The 24,679-nt window shown below is 41.6% G+C and overlaps 1 protein-coding gene across 7 annotated transcripts in view; it reads left to right on the forward strand.

Moving 5' to 3' along the window:
• Window positions 1–24,679, forward strand: part of hnf1ba (HNF1 homeobox Ba) — a 119,375-nt gene that overhangs the window by 28,106 nt on the left and 66,590 nt on the right. For 2 of the 7 annotated variants that reach the window (XM_052035432.1, XM_052035435.1), the window contains exons 1-4: window positions 9,180–9,872; window positions 13,148–13,347; window positions 17,457–17,724; window positions 19,696–19,925. In XM_052035432.1, the coding sequence (XP_051891392.1) occupies window positions 9,523–9,872; window positions 13,148–13,347; window positions 17,457–17,724; window positions 19,696–19,925 (1,048 nt within the window). In that variant the 5' untranslated portion in view covers window positions 9,180–9,522. Of the gene's footprint in view, window positions 1–7,662; window positions 7,716–9,179; window positions 9,873–13,147; window positions 13,348–17,456; window positions 17,725–19,695; window positions 19,926–24,679 lie in introns of those variants that run through there. The other 5 variants (XM_052035434.1, XM_052035438.1, XM_052035433.1 and 2 more) reach the window with 4 other exon arrangements.

A 24,679-nucleotide genomic window follows, 5' to 3' on the forward strand; every position in this document is an offset into this window, starting at 1 on the left:
TAAAAGGGACCTGAGGGGCAACTTTTTCAACACAGTGTGTGGTAGGTTTATGGAACAACTCATTCCACATACCCACCACCCTCTGTCTGAAAAAGTTGTCCATCATGTCCCTTTTAACTATTTCCCCTCTTACAATAAACCTATGCCCCAAAATTTTGGACTCCTCTACTCTGAGAAAAAGACATTTTCTATGCCCCTCATGATTTTATATACCTCTGTAAGGTCACTCCTTGGTCTCCTACACTCCAGAGAAAAATCTTCCAGCCTGCCCAGTCTCTCCTTATAACTCAAGCCCTCCAGTCCGGGTAACGTGAATCTTTTCTGCACCCCTTCCAGCTTAATGACACCCAGGTGACCAGAACTGCACACAGTATTCCAAGTGCGGTCAACCAACGTCTTGTATTTTCCGGTCCTGTCACCCTGATATTACGTGAACTACTGCACCATTGACATTTTCGTGTGACTAGAGCTTATGCAGTGACCTAGTGCAGAGTTGACATTATTGGTTCAGATTAAGACAACTGATTGGTGAATTGTTTTTGTAGGAGTGATGTACAGGAGTAGAAAATCGTAGAATCGTAGAAACTTTACTGAACAGGAAGTGGGGACTCAGGTGATCACATCCGTGATGGTTAGACCAGAATTTCAAAAGTCTACTTTATTCATAACATATACAGTGAATATGGTCAGTACACATATTTCTCTGGACCAATATGCCATCAATTCAATACGTTCTCTCACAATGCATTAACACCATTCATGTTTCCTCCTCAAACAATGCATCTGTGAAATGTTTGAGAGGCTGTTACACAGGACCCAACCCCTCAGTGTCCCATAGTGGCATATCCCCAGACTTCCCCACAAAGCCTTTGTGATTGTTGCACCAAGCTTCAGTGCATCACTCAACATCTACTCCAGTGACTTGGATTTTGCCTGTCGGCCTCATTCACTTCAGACAAGAGCTTTCCAATCTGATCCCACCTTCCAGGAGTATCCATAACCCTGCGTGACTCTTCAAGAACACATCTAAGTCCTTTTTTAAATGTGATGGAAGTTTCTCTACCAGCCTTTCAGGCAGTGAGTTCTGGACCTCCCTCAATGGAAATAACATTCCTTATCTCCCTACTTATCTTTCCATCAACTACTTTAAATCCATGCTCCCTTGGTTTTAAACTTTCTGCTAAGGAAAACACATCCTTTCATTTAGTCTGTTTGGTCCCCAAACAATTTTATGCATCTCACTTAAGTCTTTCCTTATCTTCCTGAAAGCAGACTTAACCTATTCGATCCTCTTACAGCTAGCATAATCAGTTCATTTCATTTTGAATGTAATAGAATTGTAGCTCATGCAGAGGCAGCTTTCTAACTTTGAAAGTCAAGACTAATTGTCCTTAAGTTTCCATTGTCAGTTAAGAGATAACAGAATCATCAGCCTTTCGTTAAAATTGCAATCTTCACTGAGCAGGGCTCCAAACTGTTTCCATGGGACCTGTCAGGATGAACACATCATGCTGTCCGAGTAACCTAGTTCTGCCTGCTGACGGTCATAAGGTGAACATTCATTCCACTTTGTATGAAGCCTGTGGAAGGGTTAAGCTGTAGAGTTGAGTGCACTGGACATTGTTCTGTGATTGCCTTCAAGCATATCTCACATAAAACAAAGGAACAGACACACATCAATCTAATTTGACTGAATTAGATTTGAAATCAGCTTTCTCGATGAATGCAACACCGTTTTCAGGCACTCAGCTGTCAACTTCCAGTTTATTTTAGGCAGAGTCTGTTGTAATCCAACTGCATCCACTTGATGTAAGGAACAGCAGTTGTGTTTATCACTTGGCACTTACAGAAAGGATAGATCATAATTTTCAATGTGGCAGGACTTGGCACCAGAACCATCTTAGTGTGAGAACAGGTGGAAGTAATAATGGTGATTTGATTATTTCTGGTATCCTCAAAGAAATAAACTATTATTATGAGGTTACAAATCTATCGGGTAAGCACAGACCAGATCTGGGTATTGCCAGCAAAATTATTCACTTTCTTCTGTGCGAGAAGCAACAATGCAGAAATCTTGCCAAGCATGTTAGGCTACAACCTTAGGCTACACTCAGTGACCAGAGGAATTCTTGTCTTCACCCCATTTTACATGTTTATTGTCTCAACTTCCTGCTGTCAACATGCATTGGATCTCAGCCCAGCAATACTGGATAGTTATCCTTGTGCTCAAATTCATCTATGGTTTTGACCTGCCTATTTCTATAACTTTCTTTATCCCCACACCCTTCCAACAACTTCCTCCTATTCTGATACTCTCGCAGCAGAGTCCTTCATCTTTCGCTCATTTAACATGCTTCTCAAAACATAACCTCGAAACTTTTGTTCATCAATCCCAATATCTTCAAATGGACTCCATGTCATTTTTCATTGTACTACTAGCACTTTGGGCTCTTTTTTTAATGATGTAGAGAGCTCGATATAAATGTAAATTTCTTGTTATTCAAGTTGAAGATACCCCCAAGACACATCCTTGCTGATGCCATCAATATTAACACCCAAAGTGTTCAGAGTGAATGGAAGTGGGAAGAAAAGACAAACGCATGGCAGATTTGCCACTGATTTGTTTCATTCCAGAAGATTCTGGCCCTTTAAGTTATAGATATGGTACGGTTCCTCAAAGGACAGCAGATATTCCATTGCAAAACAAAATTTTCAGCCTTAAGTAGAGAGCATACAGAGAATGGAAAACGCAGTTAGGTGGTAGGCATGAACATGATGGGCTGAAGGGCCTTTTCCTGCCTTGTATGGCTCTAAATCAGACATAAAACTGAGCTTGTTGCTTTGTGGTGTCACCAGGGTGGTTACATTATCATTTGCATTTATGCAAGGGAGCTGGAGATTTTTCGTCTTTTAAGGTACAACTTGGGATTGAAGGGATAGTCAATGTTTCAGGTCGAGACCCTGCATCAGGACTGAGAGTGTAGAGAGAACATAGCCAGTGTATAGAGGTGAGAGGGAGGGTGAGACAGAGGTAGCCAGGTGGTAGGTGGAACCAGATGAGTGGGGGTGGGGGTGATGGGCAGCTGGAATAAAGTAGGGGAGGGGATAGGAAGGGTGAACAAAGGATGAAGAAACCTAGGTGGATAGGTATATGGTGACTGGCAGATGGGACCAGGTGGGGGATGGTGATGAGTCTTGTTAATAAGGGGGAAGGGGATGGAAAAATTGGAGAGGAGAACCTGGGTGGACTGGTGGATTTAAAGTTCCCACTATATCCAAGAGCCCACTGGGTTACCCGAAATGGGAAAATTCAATGTTCATACCACTGGGTTGTAGGCCACCCAAGCAGAGTATGAAGTGCTGTTCTTCTTGTTTGCATTTGACTTCATGGTGGCAGTGGAGAAGGGGGAGGACAGGCAGGTTGGTGTGGGGTGGGAATGGGAATTGAAATGACCTGCAATCAGAAGCTCAAGATGGCCACTCTTGAGCGAGTGAGGGTTCTCTGTATAATGGTCTCTTAGTCTACACTTGGCCTAACCAATGTAGAGGAGACCACATCGCAAGCCCAAATGCAATAGACCAGGAGGTATTGGTATTGGTTTATTATTGTCACTTGTAACGAGGTACGGTGAAAAACTTGTCTTGCATACCGATTGTGTGGGTCAATTCATTACACAGTGCAGTTACATTGAGTCAGTACAGAGTGCATTAAGGTAGTACAGGTAAAAACAGTAACAGTACAGAGTAAAGTGTCATTTGAATCTCAGCCTCACCTGGAAGGGCTGTTTAGGTCTCTGGGTGGTGGTGAGGGAGGGGGGAGGGGTATAGTGACAGGTGTTGCTCCGCCTACAGTTGCAGGGGAAAATGCCAGGGGATGGGGAAGGGTGGATGGGAAGGGATGAAACGACCGGGGAGTCACAGAGAGAGTGGTCCCTGCGGAAAGCAGAAAGGGGTGGGGAGAGGGAAAGATGTGACTGGTGGTGAGATCCCGTTGGAGAAGGGATGTGGATCCCACCCATCCCAGGAGAACACAGTCAGACGCCAGCGCCGAGTAACACTATTTGTAACTGGCTTTGTAGAATGGGCTGGTGCAGTGGGCTCTTGGACACAGTGGGAGCTTTAAACCCATCTGCAGTTAACAGATTAAACAGAATGGAACGCCAGTACCACCTGAGATGCTTGGACTCCATAGGGCTTGCTCACGACAGGACTCAAGCGGCTGCTGGCGGACCGTTAACGCTGGAGTTCATTGCCTTGAGACCATAAACCTCACTCGATAATATAACATATGCATTCACATGACATTATTGACAACATTCTGAGTCCAACACTATCGGAGTTTCAGGAGATGTAGATTCTCATTGCAATTGTGATTTCACGTCGATTTCAATTGTTTTTGACAAATGAGATTTTAAATGTACTGAAAAAAAACCTCTAATAAGAGCAACATTAAAAAAGCACGATAATTTTGGATACGTTCAGTAAAAGTGTGAAAACTGTGTGAAATCAGCGAGAATGACAACATTTGATAAAACTGCTCAGCTGTGTTAGTGGTGGGATGTGGGACACTCATCTATTCTGAAATTCTTCAATTTCCCTCTCTCTAAATACCCGATGTGCCGATGTAGAAATGGCCACGTGTTTCATTAGTTGCCGCCGATAGAGTCAGACTAAACACAACGATTGGAAGAACATTCTTAAACCATTCGATACAGTCCCTTTAGAACATTTTATTACGAATTTAAATTCCGCTTTAAACAGAGTTCTTTATACTGCCATGTATGATTTTACAAATACTATGCCCAACAACGAAAGTTTAAATTAAGTGACTAGTTCTTTCACAATAAAATAATCAATAGAAGTTGAAAACATTTATCTGTAATCGTCTAAGTTTCAATATCATTTAATATTTCTACAACAGCAGGGCTTTTCTGTGCGAATTAATTCTGTTCCCGCTCCCTTATCTGGATTGGGCTCATCTTCATTCCTTGCAATGTCTGGAAGACAGCGAGAAGTCCTTCAATGGGAGAGACCCTTCAATAAACTCATTCGATCAGTCGGTAATAATGAGGCTAAAGGGCCGTAAAACCGAAATTCCAGCGCCTGTTGGGAAAACTAACCTACCAACTCCTCCCAAATTTAACAACTGTTTCATTATGACAATTATTAAAAAAAAGTTTTTAAGCAATTACACTTCGACCCCCTCTTCATAAACTAATTGGTATGGTGAGCTAGTCCCTTGATAAAACACCACCTGATGAACTAGGATAAACTGTCTCGTTATTTATACCGACCAATTGCATGTGAATTCGCATTTACAAACAGACTTTAATCAATTTCACAAACGTTTTATTTACTTAACATGGAGTTACTCTCGATGTGGTTTGGAAAAAAAATGTTAGTAAACTTCCTCCATTCTGTGTACAGGGCACCCGGATACAAAAATGAAAAGTTTTCATATAAAATAAATGTAATTGGTATCAATGAGATAATCCGCAAGAATTACCCCTGCTCTCCTGCACACGTTGCTGGGCTATCTTGGAAAGTTACAAGATTGTCGAGAGTGATAACTTTTGCTGTGACAATGGGGTCCATTCAGGCTCTCTCCTCGCTGGAGATTGATTACAAATGCTGCAACTGCGTTATTCATCAAGGGGTCAAAACTTAGTTTAAAGGCAAAGTCTCGACTTTGTTCGGATGAATTATCAAAAAGGCCAGTTCTGTGGAAAATTGTCTTACTGTGACAGGCATGGCGCAATGCATGTGAGAAACATTGATATAAGTTATTTTTGGTGCGTTCTCCCTCTCCTGACACTTTCCCCGTCCGTCCTTTTGGCAAGCTCCCCGCAGAATTGATCGGTGTAAAGTTTACAGAAATCACCGTCTGTATCCTTAGCATAACAGGGAAAAGCAAGGAACAAAACAATTGTAAAGTATTTACAGTCGTAATCCTTTACTAGAAAGCTGCTTGGTTTGATATCTAAGGCTGACGGGCATCTAATTATTTTATTTATTTATCATGTTATTTCATTCGATTGCAGTTTTGGATTTACAGTTGAGCTATAATCCTGGAGAGGTGATTGCGTTCACTTGTTTGGGTCGTATTTCTGTTTAATGATAGTTACACAATCTAAACAGAGAGAGAAAGGCACTGACCGTCTCCTGCGGTCAGTTTTATGTATTTCGCGCTCTCAACAAGTAGTTGGGTGCGGGAAGGTTGGAACGGATCCGAAATGTGCTGGGGTTGGGATGTCTTGTGGACCCTAAACGAAAACAGACTGCAAGCTTAAATATAAATGTATGCTGGCAAAACATACACTGGGAGAAACGAGCATAAATCTCTTCTCGAGAACCCTAAAGAAGACACGCTCCAATCTGGAGAGTACTGGAACCCATTCATTCTGGTGGGACATAAAGTGCATGTCACATACCCCATCCACTTCGGAGTGTTGGTTTAGCACGTGGGGAGCAAGGGATAAATACAATTTCTCACAAAAGACAATACATTTAAATTTTAACCCGCTTGACCTCTAATCAAAGAACGACCTTTAGCAATGACTTGTGGCTTTTATCACAGGACAGTTTCTCTTTTCTGGAACACACGTTTATTTCCCTCCTCGGCGGAGGACTTTCCCCAATTCTTTGTACAACAGTTCTACTGAGGGGCCATTTTAGTGTCAATAAAAGACCAGGCCCCTCCTGTGCAGAAATGGATTGTGTACACAAAAATATTGATTTATCCGCAAATGTCGCTGACCCGTTTCTACTCCCATTGATTTATCTGTTTGTTGTATTGCATTTTTGTATTATTTTATTCCAAAGGGTTTTCTTTATGGAATTCCTAAACAATTTGATGCTCAGAGTTTTATATGAAGGTTCAATGCTTAAATGGTCACAGTATCTCCAGCGCATACAAACCAACTCAAACCATGTTATCCTATTGTTACTTTCTGAATGGAATGTTAATCATTTCAATTGCAGATCCAACAAAATTAAATGAACAAAATACTGTATTTTCTAAAAAAAATTATTTGACCGCAACTTGCTCGAATTTGTACGAATTAACATTGCGGTTGTAATTTTAACAGCAGAGAAAGTCATTCTAAGCTAAACTTGCTGTAATCAGTTATAGGAAGAAAACGTGATCATTGTTAGTAATGAACCATGAGCATCTTTTCGTTAGCTTGTTACAAATTAAAGCGGTCGCATTGAACCAAAGCGTAGCCAGGACACAAAACTGGATTTCTAAAGAATCTTCCATCGCGCTCATTTTCATTAAAACTCGTGCTTTGCATCAAAACTCAGCAGATATAAGAGAGACGGTAACAGAGAAAGAGACAAAACAATTACTGAAAGTGCTCCATATTAATTGCAATGTAAATCGGTAGTGAAGCCAAACACCTTACAGCAGGATATTATAATTTGCCCTATTCAGGGTTACACTTTCAGTTTGAGAGGGGGAACCCCGATATATTCCCCCGAGGTAGTTGCACTCGCTTACAACAGAGGTGTCCAAAAATTCATCCATGTGTAAACCATCTACTGTTTTATGTTTGGTTTTACAACCTCAGATGAAGGATGTATTTTAACGAGCTAGGTCTTGATTGTATTTATAATTTATAAGACCAGGATCAAAGACTATTGATAAGTGAAAAGGCTACTTCGGCGGCTACTTCCAGTTGTATACTTGGATGACGGCCTATCTGTATTTTCAGGTGAGCTGCACTAAAATGAAACGTAATATCGCTTCATTTTTAAACAACCCGCTTATATATCGATCCTGGGATTAAAGTTGTGCGCCTTTATACCAGGAATTAATTGTTATCCTTGCATGTGAAAAATTCTGGGGCACGTGTCTTATCAACAAGTAGCCATTGTCCCGCGTTCTCCGTAAGGATTTCAGGAGTTGTTCTCGCTGGAACATTAACACGAAGAGGCCGGTTAAATGTGGTGCTCGAATTCAGCCTTTCCTATCGAGCCGAATTCTAAGCCGACTGTCTGAGCCAGCAACGGCAATAAAACGGCAGTAAAGTCTCACCACAACCTGCCGCGGTGCCCTCCTGAAGGGATATTGTTTCAGGAACCCATTCGAAGAAGGGGCTCAGTTCGAAGTTCAGGACAAATATATTTTATTTCAAATTATGAAATCTGTGAAACGTTTTATCCACCTATTCGTAGTTTGATTTTTTATTATTTAAGCCATGGATTCAAAATGACTGATAATTTTATACAAATGATTAATTTTATACAAACGAATTCCTACTTATGGCATTTACTCATCTAAGCGCGAAAGCTACAAAATTGTTCTGTATCTATTTCATCAAGCTTTCAACTTCATTATGGTTATAGATGTTTTAATCCACACAAAACGTTTGCGATTTCACATTGCAATCCAATTATTTCCTTCATTTCACGTCAGTTCAGTTCCAATCCCTCTCACGTTTTGGAAATCTGGGAGCTGAGAGTGACAGAACCGATAACTTTACGGTTTCCCCCTTTGTCTCCAATCGGGGTTTAAATCCTGCCCTGTACAGTTGACACGAATTTGTGAAACGGTACTCATTTCACCCGAGAGATTGTTAAAGGATTCAAGTCCAGGTCTAATTATTATATCCTGGAAAGAGGAATTACAAATTCTATTTATTAACCAATATACATAAATTAAATCTGTCAATTCTAGAATATTACCGGAAGATTTGCACCCTATGGTACATATACCTGAATAATGTAATGTTCCTTCCACCCTTAAGTACACAGCACCAAAAACGCCAATTCCCATCCTCAATCGAGTTCCGTTTCGGTGCTTATTTTAAATACTTATAATCAGAGTTTTATCTACTTGTTAATACCTTGTGTCTCTAATTGAGGTGCACATTACATTTTGCGCGGCTTTGAAAGCAACACTCTAAAGGTTTATTTCATTTAAGTTCATACTTGATTCTTTTCCTTGCTGACCTGCTTTAGGGTTAAGGGTTAACTCCTCTCAAAAAGCTCGGTATATTTCTTTCAACCATTTCTCTTTCATTATAATGGACCCTGTTTCTCTACGCGGAATTAAAAAAAAACAACAGCACGGCTTGCAGAGTACCCGTTCGGCTGGCGTAGCGACGGACTCTGGACTTTGCTCTTAGTCGGTCCAAAGTTCAGAGTTTTGTAGGTACTAATCGATAAATAGCGGCCAATAAAATGCGCCAGTCTCAAATGTAAACACTGCGAGCTCGGCTCACATTATCCAGCTCCTCCAACACGCACTCTCGCAGCCTCACCACATTTGCATATTGCTAAGACTTTTTTTTCCACAAAGACTTCCCGCCGATTTGCATATTCTTATATTCTGTTCCCAAAGAATGATCATGGCAGTTTAGTGCAAAAGGCGCCTTCAGGAAGCGGCTTCTCTGGATTGTTTTTATTATTTTGCTGTTTCTCAAAAATATTTTTGATGTACGAGGAACAAGTGGTTCCAAAGGATCCGATTGGACTGTGTGCATATATATTTTCTAAAAAGTCTGATTTATTTAAAAGATGGTGTCCAAATTGACATCTCTCCAACAGGAGCTTTTGAGCGCCTTGCTTAGCTCCGGAGTCTCCAAAGACGTACTGATTCAGGCTTTGGAAGATTTAGAACCCTCTCCAAGTTTCGAGGTGAAGTTGGAGAACCTGCCCGTGTCTCCTCTGAAGATGAACGGCTCGGGTTCGGAGAGCAAGGCCGTCTTCCATTCCCTGACCAATGGGCACGGCAAAGGCAAGTTATCCGGAGACGAGGGCTCGGAAGACGGCGAGGATTACGACACACCTCCCATTCTGAAGGAACTGGAGTCTCTGAACACGGAGGAGGCAGCGGAGCAGAGAGCCGAGGTGGACAGAATGCTAAGGTAACCCATCCCTGTACCTTTATTCTTCTTAAATAGTATGATTTAACAACCTCGCTGTCTGATGTTTTGAGCGTTCATTTAAAAATAAAACAAGACGCCAGATTCTCCAGCGCCCGTGTCCTGGTTACTAATTACCTAAATAGTTTGTTATTTTTTTAAAAGTATAAACTAAACGCAGCGTGCGAGTTGTGTGAATATTAACGAGAAGCATTGTCAGACTTAAATCGGGGTAATTGTAAACATGTACCCATTTCTAAGGCCAGGTAAAGGAACAAATCTGGTATCGTTTTGCAAGGTTAAGTATTAAGCGCGTAATTGGGACAGGTTGTCACTTTCACGCTGTTATTTTGTGAGTTTCATTGGGCCAAACTGAGTTCAATTTGTCCAGTTTTGTCAGGGTCACTGACACAAGGTAATTCTGTAAACCGGGTGGGAAATCAAAAATAATATTTTAAATATATCGAGGGACCGGTTTGCCACCGTGTCGTCGATCAAGTAACAAACAAATGCCCCCCTTTAGAGCACAACAAATAAAATCCTTAGCTGAAAATAATTATTTAAGGGGTTGAGATTCGCTTCACTAAGTGTCGAGGAGATTGTGGTATCTTGTAGGCAACGTTAATATGAAATACTATTAAAATGATAAACGTAGGTTGCGACAGTCAGCAAGACAAATTCATGATGAAATTTAGGGCTGAACTCGGCGGATCTTTTAACATCTAAAAACGGAGCAGTTAAACTACAGTACAGAAAATATTGACCTTCTTGAAAATAGCTCTCCAGGGTCTTAAAACCGCTGAGAGTTGTTGGAATCATTACATTATAGCAAACGACATCTTCGGTTGGGGCGTTTGCTTTTTCCAAATGATTTCAAACTCAGCCATTGATTCGCTCCATTTAGGATTAATTGTTTCGAAACACCAAAAACTGTAGGTTTTACGGAGAGAGTGAACCCCATCAGAACGGGCCTCCAACGGCTGTCTAAATGCTTACTTAACCTGTTTAAGGTGACTGCAGAGAAAGTCTCCACGGATCCAGGGTGGGTCTGTCAACCGAGAGCCGGGAAAAAATTAGGCTTTCGTTGAAACTCGCCGTGATACTCCAGTACACGGGGAGCTAAGTACCGGCGTGTAACAGTGGGAACAAGAATCTTTCCACGATGTGTCATTGGAAAGAATTTTTGATTTTGCGCTTGTAATAATTTCATAAAATGCACGCATAACTCGTCTGTTTTTTATGGAGTGTCGAGTAGTTGATACATGTATTTGAGGTACATGCAGAAAATACATGTCAAAGTCACATAGAAAAATTGAAATGTATTTTTTAAACTGTTCCTTTCTACTTGACTGAAAAACGAGAAACGGCTGTAGGGCTTTTAATCGTCTTGTAGCAGTCTGTAAATGTAAATATCGTCTAAGATTGTGGGACACGTGCGGCTGACGTTTCTGCCGAGCGCTATTAATTTAGTATAAATCATCAACCCCGAATGTACAGAAAAGTGGAACACACTTTGATTAGGTGAATGGGTAACCTGGTTACTCATTGGCAAGGCGAGTTTAAAGAGTGTTGAATACAGACGCGCGTATTATCCTGAACAAACAGCTCTTGTTTGGCTTTGGAAGCCATGAGAATTTACAAAATATGATCTGAAACTTGTCATGGTCGATCAGTTTTCAATATAATATTTTGATCTATTGTAAACCTGGATAAACCCACATGATTCTCAGCAGCAATTCAGAGTTTCAGGTCGATGACAAGAAACGCACTACAACCAACTACTAATAAGGTTGCCAACACAACTTTCGATAGTGTAATTTCCCTGCTAATTTACATGGCATATCTAAACGGACAGGCGTGTCCAAGTTTCATAACCACATTTTCTATCTGAACTAAATATTTTTTTGTACTGATGATTGTTATTCTATTTAATTGCCACATTATTTTTGTTTTTTTTAAGCGCCAACGTGGTACAGTGACTGGGCGTAAGTACATGTTCCAAAGCACCTGAAGCCAGCCACAGTGTGTGCGCTTGGAGTTTATGTCAATTAACGACGAGGATGCTTTTAATCCCTTTTTTTGGCACATTCCTTGAACGCCTTTTAAAAAATGTCGCCACGGTTCGAATTCATCAGTTTAACGAAAGGGAAATTAAATATTATGCATTCAAATAAACTGCAGTAGCCAGATAAACCATTCGTAAGTGTCGAGGGAAAAACTGCACACCGGACACATCATCTCTTGTTTGAAAACGCGGAGAATTCCCAATAAACCACCAGCTAATTTCAGATCTGTAAAACACATGGCATGAACAACTTTTATCATTTAATTTTTTCCATTAAAGGTATTCGAGAAGCGACGTGAAAAGGTTGAAAGAAGCCAGAAAGTTGCGCCGCCTTTTCATAGTGAGATACCAGGAGAGGGAGAAGGAGGCGGGGGGGGGGGGGGGGGTGGGGGGGGGGGGGGCGGGGGGGGGGGGGGGGGGGGGGGGGGGGGGGGGGGGGGGGGGGGGGGGGTGATGTGGGGAGAGGTAATAGTCACTTCTCTCCAGGGGGAATTAAAAGTTATTCCCCTTGCACGGGGGCACTGTGGTTGTGGGCGGATATCACAACATCAATGCAAAACACTGGTAAAAGTTGAATAGAATACGGTCTACCTGGGCCCACTCACATGAACTGAGTGTAGAGTCGCCAACCGCTCGCGGTATGGCAGACTCTTGGCGTGTAAAGAGGCTTGGTGGGTGGCCACTCACAATATTTCAACAATAGGCAACAAACCTGTCGATGAATAAACCTCATGCTATACAAAATAACTGGCCTGGATCCCCTCTCAGCGTTAAAACAATTGCTAAAGGCGTATTAATAAGTGAATATATCCCCACCCCCTTCAATACCAGTCTCTAAGATGGTTCCAATATGTGTGGGACAACAATTTTTTAACATCGAGTTGGATGAAAAATTCATCGAAATCGATCAGCTTTTTTTTCCTTTGATACAATCCCATAACTCAATATCAGTCTAACAGAGAGTCGTCAGAACGTCTAACATCCAGCGGTAGTAACATAAGGGAAAACCCTTCTGTCGATTCTTATATTGAGCACCGTTTTCTTGGCAATTTCGATTGCAAAAGAAGTTTGTTTCTCTCGGTCTTTGGTAGGTGCGAGTGACTTACTAAAACCCAGTGCACTAACATTCAATAATTTCCAGTTTTTTCCTTGCAGTCTCCTTTTGATGGAGTTGGTTGTTAAAACTGTAACGTGTTTGTTGGACTCTGTGTAGGGAAGACCCGTGGCGAGCGGCGAAGATGATCAAAGGTTACATGCAGCAGCATAACATTCCCCAGCGGGAGGTGGTGGACGTGACGGGCCTGAACCAGTCTCACCTCTCGCAGCATCTGAACAAGGGCACCCCGATGAAGAACCAGAAACGGGCTGCCCTCTACACCTGGTACATCAGGAAGCAGCAGGAGATTCAGAGACGTAAGTGTCCTTACTTTAAAGGTGGATTTACTCCTGCTGTAAAATAACCGGTTTAGTTTCCAAATGACGTGTTTTTATACATTCCCGTTTATAAGATTTAAGAATTTGCTTTTACAGCGCCTTTCAAGACCTTCCTAAAGAACAAGTAAAAGAAGTACTTTTTGCAGTGATACAGGAGGACGCAGATAAGACCAAATCTGTTTATAGAAGGATACGTATTGGCTGAGACAGTTGGCCCGCTCCCCCGCTATTCGTTGAAGGATATTTTACATCCCCCGGGAAGGCAGAGAGGACCTCAGTTTAACACCATTCTGACAATGCGACCCCCTCTCAGTACTAGACTGGACTGCCAGCCAGATTTTTTGCTCAAAACTCCAGAAAACAATATTACATTGAAGTTTCATTCCCCCAATATAGAAATAATTTCTCCCATTCATTCAGAAACAAATATTCTCATTAGACAGAGATTCACCTGCGCCTCCCCTCCATCTAGTGACCCAAACTGTCCTTTCGGTGAGACAGAGATTCACCTGCACCTCCCTACCACTGTTTTATTTCTCATTGGAAGATGTCAATGCTGGTTTGACAGATGCTGGTAAACTGGGGGTTTTGCCATTTCAAATTGTTGGCTTGTGTGCATAATTTGAATGGAGTGAGGTACTTGGTGGGAAAGAGTCTTCTGTTCAAATATCCTGCCCCCTTCCGCTGGATTTCGGAAATGCCTGTCCTTTCACCACACCCTTCCGTCCCATCGTCAGAAACACATCCAGTTTTCTTTTGCTGGAAAGGGATAAAGGGACACTAGTGACATGGAAGTCTGATATCTCGGTGTTCTGGGAGTTTTTAGCCATGCAGAGTGTGATAGACTCAGGAATTGATCCTAGATTGAGTCATAAAGGAAGAAACCCTGAATCATTTAGGAGGCTAATTGCAATGGGGAGGGAATGCTGGGTAGCTTTATGGCCCAGCTCATCTGTAATTGTCTAGTAAACTATTCTGTACAATGTACTTTCCATACATCAGCTTCCCCATCACAACACAGGGAATATTACTATGATTTGAAAGTCCATCATTCTGGAATAATTTATTGAAATAAATGTATAGGATCCATTTAATTAGTTTACCACGGCAGCTTAATTTATTGAAATGGCATTTCAGCCACTTTTCCTGTTTCCTCATGTGAATGTACAAAAAAGTTTGACTTAATGAAGTTCAGAGCAGAAACACTGTACGATACTTCACTGCTTTCTCCTTAGTAATTCTGCTAAAAAAATCCCAAAATATTTGCAAAGCAATACTATATCCTGTAGTTGGCTTGTTATAGACGAACTGTTGTGTTGCACTGTGTAGCGTATTCACTATGAGGAAAATAGAATAGCCTATAAGGTAGATTCTGGGTCTGCAATGCACAGTGGAATAAACAAAGTAGCTCAAACAACATGGTACAAAAACATTTCAGATTGCACCATTTAACTGTGGCGCACCATCTGCTTCTACCTACTGTGACACCTTATGCTGAGAAAAAGAACACTATAAATAAAAGGAAATAGAAAATGTTGTTTGCACTGAACTTGTTTCTATCATATGGAATGCCATAGATTGGATGCTGGGTGAGACTGGGGCAGCAGAGCAACATGCCCCCCACCCCAATAATAATTAATAGACTAAGCTTAAGGTTACAGTGTGTTTGATTGGCAAATATCACCTGGAAGTTAAGATGACATGATAAAAAAGGATGCAGTGGATCTAATATTAAAAAAGTGATTACAGCGCTAAAAGATGGCCACCAATATCACCTCATTTCCCTGAGTCATCCATCTCTGGTTTACTTGGTTTGAGAACACATGCCCCTTCATGACTTGACCCCAACCTTTAGTTCTGAGTGCATTTTAAACAATTGGATGAACCTTTACAAGAGTAAACAAATATCAGGTCAAAGGTTATTATTATCTTTAATTGCTTTCCATAAGTACTCATGTGCTGAAAAACATTTCTTTGTTGACATTAAAAATGTAGATTATAAAAAAAAACAAAAGTCAATTTAGGGCAATATCTCAATATTAGATTCTGTTAATGGAAGCCAGTTAAAAAATGATTAATACTACTTGAATAAATATGCAACTTGTTCCTTCTTGCAAACTGTAACTCTCTCATATAAAGTATAAGTTTAAAATAGCTGAAATTCACACATTACCCCATGGTGAAATTAATAAAATATTGAAATAGAGATGACATTTTGTAAATGTTGCTTTATATTTTCAGTGACCTAGGAATACACTTCTATCTAGGGAGTCAACTACTTTGGGATACTACTTCTAATCTTTAGGATAATGCCAATCTCATAGTTAAACATCCACAATAGATCAGCAAAGAAAAAATTATATTTAAATAGAAAAATTAGGTTATATTATTCATTCTAGCATATTAATCATACTCCTGGATTGATCCTTTTTTTAAGAACATCCATATAAATTTTTCAATTATAGGATGTCCTCATCAAGGTTTAGTTTCTGACAACATTTAGCCATCAAGGCTACATCATTGCATTGACAGGCAATACTTGGAGTAAATGTACTGGTCTATGTTGTTACCTGATGTTCCTTTTTCCTTACTCCATATTTTCTACTCTGATTGATCTTGTAGAGTCAATAAATGATGATGCATCATTTCCTTGCTTTACAATAAAATAGATTTGACATTAGGTGCCATTACCAAGATCTATATTCATAATGGTCACACAGTGCAAGGAAACTGAAGGGACTTTAACCCATTCAGCTTGGAAATATTATATTCCAGTTTTTGAAAATGCAAGAGACCTTCAGGTGCTAAATAATAAAAGGATTGTGAAGAGGAACTAGCTGTCTGCCATTTGGAAGGCCCTTTATAAATAGAAATATCCTAGGACTTTCGACCATGGCAGAAATTTTCCTGGACTTTGCATCCTTTGGCTCTAAAATAATATTCACACAATGTACACAGGATCCAGTGAAGTGCTCTTCTGAGTTTAGCTAAGGCATAGTTTGGTTAAAGTAATCTTCTCCAGCATTGATAAAACATGCTTTACTGTGCTCAAAGGAAACCCCTTTCTGTCTGATAGTTGAATGACTTATTTGAAGTAAGTAAGCTTTGAAATAAATGGGAAAGTTCTTGTAGATGTATTAACTTATTCCTCAATAAAATCATTTCAAAGGTTTGTTCCTCAATAGTCGCATTCCTTCGCTAGGTATTCACAACAAAATCCCAACAAAGGGAATTGTCACTTACAAATTATCACTTCATTAATATTTCAATGCAAAAGACTTCCTGTGACAACATCATTGATTCCCATTGGATACTGTAGAATTGCATCTATATAGCCATAGGTGTAGATAAACTGTATCCTTCTGTGGGGAAGTCCAAAATTGATGGCCATGAATGTGTTAATCACTCATGAATGCAACTGAAGGGAAACTGACTTACTCAGTGTTTAGAATGCAGAAAATTACCACATGAAGTAGTTGAGGCAACGGCATAGATGTCTTTTAAGGGATAGATGGGACAATTAAATAAGGCAGGGGGACTAGAAGGGTGTGCAGATGGGGATATAAAGTGGGAGAGGCTCATGTGGAGTACAAGCCATTACTACAATTTCTGCGTTACAAATTCAATGTACTTTAAGGAATCTTTCTTCAGCCTATTAATGTATCAACTCTTAATAAAAACAGAAGATATGCAAATGCTCAGCAGGTCATTGAGTTGAGTGTTTCCTTTGATTTCCCCTCCACAGATGCTGCCTGACCTGCTGAGTATTTCCACCATTTTCTGTTTGCACTTCAGGTGTCTGGCACCTGCAGAACTTGCCTTTGTCTTTCTGGGTTTGAAATGTTACTGTATTTGGTTCTGGCCATGTTACTTTGAATTTTTGCAAGGGAATATTATATCCACTAACAAACTCTGAGCAACAGAAAGCAATGCCATGTTATCAAATTAAATTTTCATCCTGTCGCTTTTGTTGATAAAATTTAATTCTGACTACTTTTGAAAACTTGTCATGATTTTTTTTGAAGAATATATAAATCCAAGCTTACTGTTATGTATAGGCTGGGTCAAGTCTACCCTTTCTCTTTCAGAATTCAACCAGACTATCCAGAATACTGGAAACAATATGACAGACAAAAGCAGGCCAGATCAGCTGCTGTTTCTCTTTCCAGAGTTCAATCAGCAAGACCAGGCCTCGGGGCAGGCTGAGGAGGCGGGCACTGAACCTGCCAACAAGAAGATGCGTCGCAACAGGTTTAAATGGGGACCAGCATCCCAGCAAATATTATACCAGGCTTATGAAAGACAGAAGAATCCCAGCAAAGAGGAACGGGAAGCATTAGTGGAGGAGTGCAACAGGTAAGCAGCAATAAGATGGTGACTGAAGAGTATTCCTTAGTAGGAGAATACATAGCCTAGTGAGGAAAGATCAAAGTATGAACCCCTGATTCTCATTAGTAGATGCAATGAAACCAAGATTCTTATTGAATTCAGTCTGCTGCTTGTACCACTTATTACCCTAGGCAGCAAGAGTAATGCACCTGGTGTTATCCAGTGGTCTCCCACCTGACCAGTCCTGAGTCTGTTTAGCAGGGTGTCCGCAGGCAGCAAGCCACCAAGCCTGATCCAATGCTTCCTGAAGCCCTGTGGAATCAGTTGGTGCAGAGGAAGGAGATATTAGTCCACTCTTGGTATTAGTTTCCACTCTTGATCTGGTGAATCCAGGTAGCAAAGACTGAAGGTCTGAAAAAGACCAGTCTGTGATCCTGCCCATGATCAAATAACACTCACTAATGGACTCATAAATGAGGAGTCTATTTTGCCCTTCCCTGTACATTGGATTGTGTTTTGAGTCAGCAGAATGAGAAAAAGAGGGGGGAAGAGGGGTCATGGAGATACAAGAGTGTCATGAAGAGTGACACTGCATTACCACACAAGCCTACGTGAGCCATGATTCGTAACAACTTTTATAAAGCCATTAACTGCTTTGACCCAGTTTTAATCAAACAATTTGAAAATAATCTTGATACTATCAAACTAAATTGATTGTTTCAGAGAATGCAATTTCAGTTCCCAGTCAGGTATTCTACATTAGATTTCTTTACAACCTACAGCAAATTTCTTCAGTAACACACACCTTCTGGATCATATTGTGTTGGTGTGGTTCAACATTGGAATAGTTAGTTGTAACTGTACGTATCACAATCAGATTACTTTCATGATCAAATAATGACAAAATCTTGGTAGGTATATAGTTCAAATGTCAAACATTCAATATCTGGATAAATGGCTTTGGTATCTGCTTGTTGGTTTTCCTCACCAATCCAGCTGACAAATCTGTTAAGTGTGAAGCATGCTATTGTTTACAGTTGAATCAACTTAAAGTGGAAAATGTGTCTCTGCTCATCTATCTTTGAAGCAGGAGAATTTGTAGTATATATAGGTAAATGTAGTTTTTCAATAAACCTTTAGAAAATCCCAATAAGTTTGTTTTGAATAGTTACAAGTATTGGGTTATGGTTTCCCTTCTAGTGTGTCTGTGCACAGTTAATTCATCTCTTTCTTGTGGCACTGTCAGGTTCAGTTACACTTCCCAGCATGTTCCACCAATGGTGCCAACTGCTCCCACTGGTGAAACAAGACTTGGTTTGTCTCTCCTACATTCCCAACCTTCAGTTGTCCACCCATTCACTTTAATGGACATGCAACCTCTAGCTGAGAGAGAAGGAGCAGAACATCACTGTCAATGTCGTTAAAGGAACTGCAAGGCAGTAAAATGCAAATGGATGTTAAGGGTCAATATATCTCTTTCCCTCAGTTTCATATTATAGATTTGAAAAATAACTTGAGGACACAAGAGACTGCAGATGCTGGAATCTGCAGCAAAACATAAGACCCTGGAAGTACTCAGTGGCTCAGGCAACATCTGTGGAGACAAAAGGACATCAACGTTTCGGGCCGAGGCCCTTTGTCCAGGTGAAGGGTCTCAACCTGAAATGTCAACTGTCCATTTCCCTCCATAGATGCTGCCTGACCCGCTGAGTTCCTCCAGCATCTTGTGTACTGCTGAAAGATATCTTAGTTGCAAAGTCAGTGCACACATTTTTTTTGGACAGAGTAGAAGTCTTGTATCAGAATTATTATTAGCAAGACCCTTTTATGGCTTAATCCATATTTAAGTAACATTTTATACCTGTGTATTCAAGTACTATTTTATATAAATGAAATAGAATAAACAACATGAAATGATATCATTAGTTTTAATATAAATTTGCTTGAAAAGTTACAAGGTTACAATATTTAGATCATGACTGTCATTTCTCACCCTAGAGCCGAATGCATACAACGTGGTGTGTCTCCTTCTAAAGCACATGGACTGGGATCGAATCTGGTTACAGAAGTCAGAGTGTATAACTGGTTTGCCAACCGAAGGAAGGAAGAAGCTTTCCGCCAGAAACTAGCCATGGACGCGTACAATGTTCAGTCGCACAGCATGAACCCACTGCTGTCCCACAGCTCTCCGCATCATCCACCAAACTCCTCCCCCTCAAGTAAGCACGGTAAGCTGTTGTCCTTTGTTCCTTGCCAGTGTGTGCATAATTGTGGAGAGTTCCTGAAGGTGGAACTTGGGTGTTAACAATCTGATTTGCCACAGAAATGTCTCTGGGAAGTTTGAACGAACCTGATCATGGGAACCTATTGAGACGGGTGTTGTTGGACTTCATGAATCTGACCATTCCCCTCTCTGTGGAAACCGCTGGGGAGTATTGTGGGCAGAATTTAAGATCAATGTTCCACCCGGTCTTGTGGAACAGTAGTGTAGCAGTTAGCATAACACTATTAAAGCGGCAGCGACCTGGGTTCAATTCCAGCCACAGTCTGTAAGGAGTTTGTACGTTCTCCCCGTTTCTGTGTGGCTTTCCTCCGGGTGCTCCGGTTTCCTCCCACATTCCAAAGACGTAAGGGTTAGGAAGTTGTAGGCGTGCTTTGTTGGCGCCGGAAGCGTGGCGACACTTGTGGGCTGCCCCCAGAACACTCTATGCAAAAGATGCAGTTCACTGTGTGTTTTGATGTACATGTGACTAATAAAGAAGTCTTAAGTTAAAATGACCACTGGAAAGTCAGATGAATTAAGCAGAATTGGTGCCTTATTTAACTGTGCTTTTAAATGTTAGGAGTTACAAGTTAAAATCAGATAGGATGAGTAATGTTCAGTTCGATAGCAGTTACAGAGTGAAAATGTGGCTTTAAATCTTACCATTGAGAGTACAGACAGTCCCTGGCTTATGACAGGCTTCCGTTCCTGAGATGTGTTTGTAATCTGAACTGTTCGTAAGTGTGTAGGGTGGGGTGGGGGTGGGGGTGGGGGTGGGGGTGGGGGTGGGGGTGGAATCAAGACATAACTGTGAGGGGAGAGCAAGCAGGGGCAGGAAGAGCAGCCGCCAGCTGGCCTCACTGACTCAGCGAGTGAGCGAGCGAGTCTGCTCAGTGCTTCCAACTCAGCTCGGCACGACCCAGCCCCGATTGTTGCAGCTCAGGAAGGCGGGTGGGGAGAGAAGGCAGGTGGAAATGCCCCCTTCCCACCCGGCGGAAGATGCCTCCAGCCCCGCAAATCCATCCTCATCCACCCTGCCGGTCTTCCAAATGCTCGTTCGTATGTATGGGTTGTCCATAAGTCGGGTGTTCGTAACCCGGGAGAGGAAATGTAGATATTAATTTTCTGTATTGGCATTTGTGCTTCCTCAGCCTTTCTCAAATCCTATTCTGCATCGAAGTGTACCCATGGAGTTCTCAGACAGGTTTTCTGTGTTATTTTTATGTAAAAGGAAATTCGATGGAGATTGTCTGCCATTATTTTGTGATGGAAGGTCAAATTTGAACACATACCAAGTCTCCCTTAAGCAAACAAATCAGAAATCGAGCAAATTCCTGGAATAAGTTTCTAAGGACGGAGATCTTCAATGGTGGTGTGTTGAAATGTAAAATCCTACCGTGAATACGGTCGCAAGTTGTCTCTTGGAGGCAGTGGGGGTGATGTGCAAATTAAACAGTCAGTCACCTGGGCTGCATTTCAATGGCCAAGCGTGCTAACGGTGTGAGGCATCTAACGGCATTTAGATAAGAAAGGCTTTGTGGAGTTCTGCTTATTTTTGATAACTTTAATAGCGATATTAGTGATAAACTCAATTGGTGATGTGAGGTGCTTCATTATTGTACTTCACACACGAGGAGGGCAGTAAACCCTCAAATCCATATCACAATGACCATGCATGAGGAATCCAATTCTTTATCCTATTGAACTTGAGTCCCTGATTCTTAAGTGGTTTCCAATATATCTTTAAGAGGTAGTGGCAGGATAAAATAAAAAGCATGACTTATTCTGGGTGATCAGATGACCATCATCTCAAACCCTGGAGATACCATTGAAGGCTAAAGGCAATGTCAACTCTGAACCTATCAATGTAACTCTGGTCTTGAGTGTTATCACTATTTATGTAAAGGAATTCAATCAGGGAGCTATGGTGTGATGTTGCGTCCCATGTGCAATTCCTGGTAAGCTTTGTTGTTTCCAGGTGATTGTCTGCATTCACAGTGGATAGAAAATACTTTGCTTTCCAAAGAGTCACTCACAAACCATACCGCTCCCCAAAGCGGTTGATAGCCAATGACACACTTTTGAATGGTGGTCGTCGTTGAGTGCACTGCAAGATTCCACAAACAGTAACATTGATCAGAAAAGTTATTTCATTATAATGTTGAGTTGTAAAAAACTAAATATGGAGGCGCAGAAATGAAATGTATTGATGTTTTTCAAAGTACAAAAAGCACTGGAATTTTAATGATTGAAACTTAGATGTGAAGTGTTGTAGCACAGGGAAGCAGGACTCTTGTCTTGCTTTACTAGGTTCATCCTTTAATTTTACTGTAAAGAGAAAGGAACTTGAACAGAGTACAGGCGCTTCCCCGCTTGCTGTCCATCTGCTTCCGAGCCTCTTCAACACCTCCTGGCATTGAGGCACCAATTGAACAGTTAATGAGGAGGGGAAATTGCTTACAGTTAGAGTCCAGCTTCTGAGAATCAAAGAGAGAGCTTTGAAATGAAGTATGCTCACCAAATGAGTGAGAAAGTAAATGATATGGTATCATCAGTACCATTGAATAGTGTTGATGGTGTCAAGGTTTGAGTCAAACAGTCAAGGGTACTCCCATCTGGTTGATTACTTCCAGCAAGGTAGGGGTTGGGGGATAGAACACGGAAAAGTACAGACCAGGAACAGGCCCTTCAGCCCACGATGTATGTGCTGAACACAATGCCGAATAAAACTAAATCTCTTCTGCCAGTACATGATCCACATCTCTCCATTCCCTGCATTTTCATGTGTCTATCTTACAGCCTTTTAAACACCACTATCATATCTGCTTCCTCCACTAGCCCGGCAGCCCGTTCCAGGCACCCACCACTCTGTGTAAAAGAAACTTGCCCCGTACACCTCCTTTAAACCTTCCCTCTCTCACTTTAAATGCATGTCCTCCAGTACTTGAAATTTCTACCCTGGGAAAAAGATTCTGTCTAAACTATCTATGCCTCTTATAAGTTTATAAACTCTTACCAATACCAATACCAATACCAATAAAATTCTGTAAGGTCTCCCCTCAGCCTCTGATGCTCCAGAGAAAACAACCCAAGTTTGTCCAACCTCTCCTTCTAGCTCGTACCCTCTAATCCAGATTGCAAATGATGCTGCAAATGATTTCATTGCCATTGGGGTTGAGATTGCTCCCCGGGGTCCTCTAAAGGGAAGCATGGCTGTTTTTGCTGGTGATTCAGTGAACTAACTCTATAACACATTTGTTGGGGCAAGTCGCTCTGCCTTTCCAGGGGTCAACAGCATGTGACCCTGATGTGACAACTTGCCGAGGTTGCTGCAATATCTAGTACCGCACCCATCGTCCGCTTCCCCTCCACCACCTCACCCCAGCTGCTCACTGCAATATACAGGCCAAGGCTCATTGGACACAGAGAGATCTCTTCCCTCTCCCAATGAAGTAAGCATGTTTGTGATTGAACCTGGAGTAGACGGGCTGTGGGAGGGGTGGTGATGGGGACAGCAGGACTTCTCCACAGACTCTTTGACTCATCCCAAATCTAGAGTCCTGGTTTACCATTACAAATAGTGGGGAAGGTGATTAGTGGAGCCGGGAAAGTGGCAACTATTTCCCCAAAGCCATTTTATCCATGATCCACACAGTCCTTGCCACTGGGGACTGAGGTTAACACAGTGCTGATGCGTTTGAGACTTCCACACCGAGGCCTTCACTCATGACAGGGTGGAGCCATTAACAGAGCGAGGAACCAGGTGTGAAGGCATGAAAATGCCTGGGCAAGCAGAGTATGATCAAAACCCAAGGTGCTGGGTAGAGTGAGTGCAGTGGCCAGAGTTCGGATGTGATAAATGGCCTTTGGAACAGAGTGCTGAATGTCTGCTGGTGGCCACCGTAAGGTACCTCAGCATGAATGGGCACTTCAGAAAGAATGGATTACAGGGGAGTAAAGGGGGATGGGTGGGGAGGGTTAAATAATTGCAAACAAAAAAATTAGAAAGGAAAAATAGAATTGAAGATGAAGACAGTGTTGAAAAACTAGTGTGGAAACAAACCTCCCAGTTGAACGAGTGATAATGCAGGTATCATTGTGATGCTGACGAGATTGGAAAACAATCCATATTGTTCTTGTACCTGCAATCTACACACTAAAGTCAGCAAGGCACTGATCCAAACAAAGGAAGCTGACCAGCACTGGGGTCACGGGGAGGTCAACGTGAGGTCGCTGTCCAAGTATGAAGGGGGTGAGGGGGGGGTGGGGATGAAGTGGGGGTTGGCGGGGGGGGCAACTCGTCCTACTTTTCCTGACGGGTTGCGATGCAGCCTTGGTGTCACAGGCTGCTCATTTACGAGCCGCCTTACAAGCACATTGTTGGCAAAGTCAGCTGTTTCCAGTGTCGCACTTGGGCTAAAGTAATGCAACAGCATGCAGCCAGTGTTGTCATGGCATTGTGTCCATTATGCATGCTTAATTGAAAATTAAGCAAGCTTTTTGAATGAGCTATGTTCCCCTTTGATCTCACCCATCCTTCCAGTGTGTACTCAGTCACTGCATGACGTCCTTTGTTTTTTTATATTAGGGACTGCATTTGTAGAATTGTAGCCTTGTTCATTTATCTTTATTTTGCAAGGCAGTTAAGGGCTCCGCTTTATGTCCCTAGCTCTAGACTCAGCCAGCAGGAGCTGTCCAGTCTATGGGACACGGCGACAC

The sequence above is a fragment of the Pristis pectinata genome, chromosome 21 (assembly GCF_009764475.1).
Source record: "Pristis pectinata isolate sPriPec2 chromosome 21, sPriPec2.1.pri, whole genome shotgun sequence".
Classification (NCBI taxonomy): Eukaryota; Metazoa; Chordata; class Chondrichthyes; order Rhinopristiformes; family Pristidae; genus Pristis; species Pristis pectinata.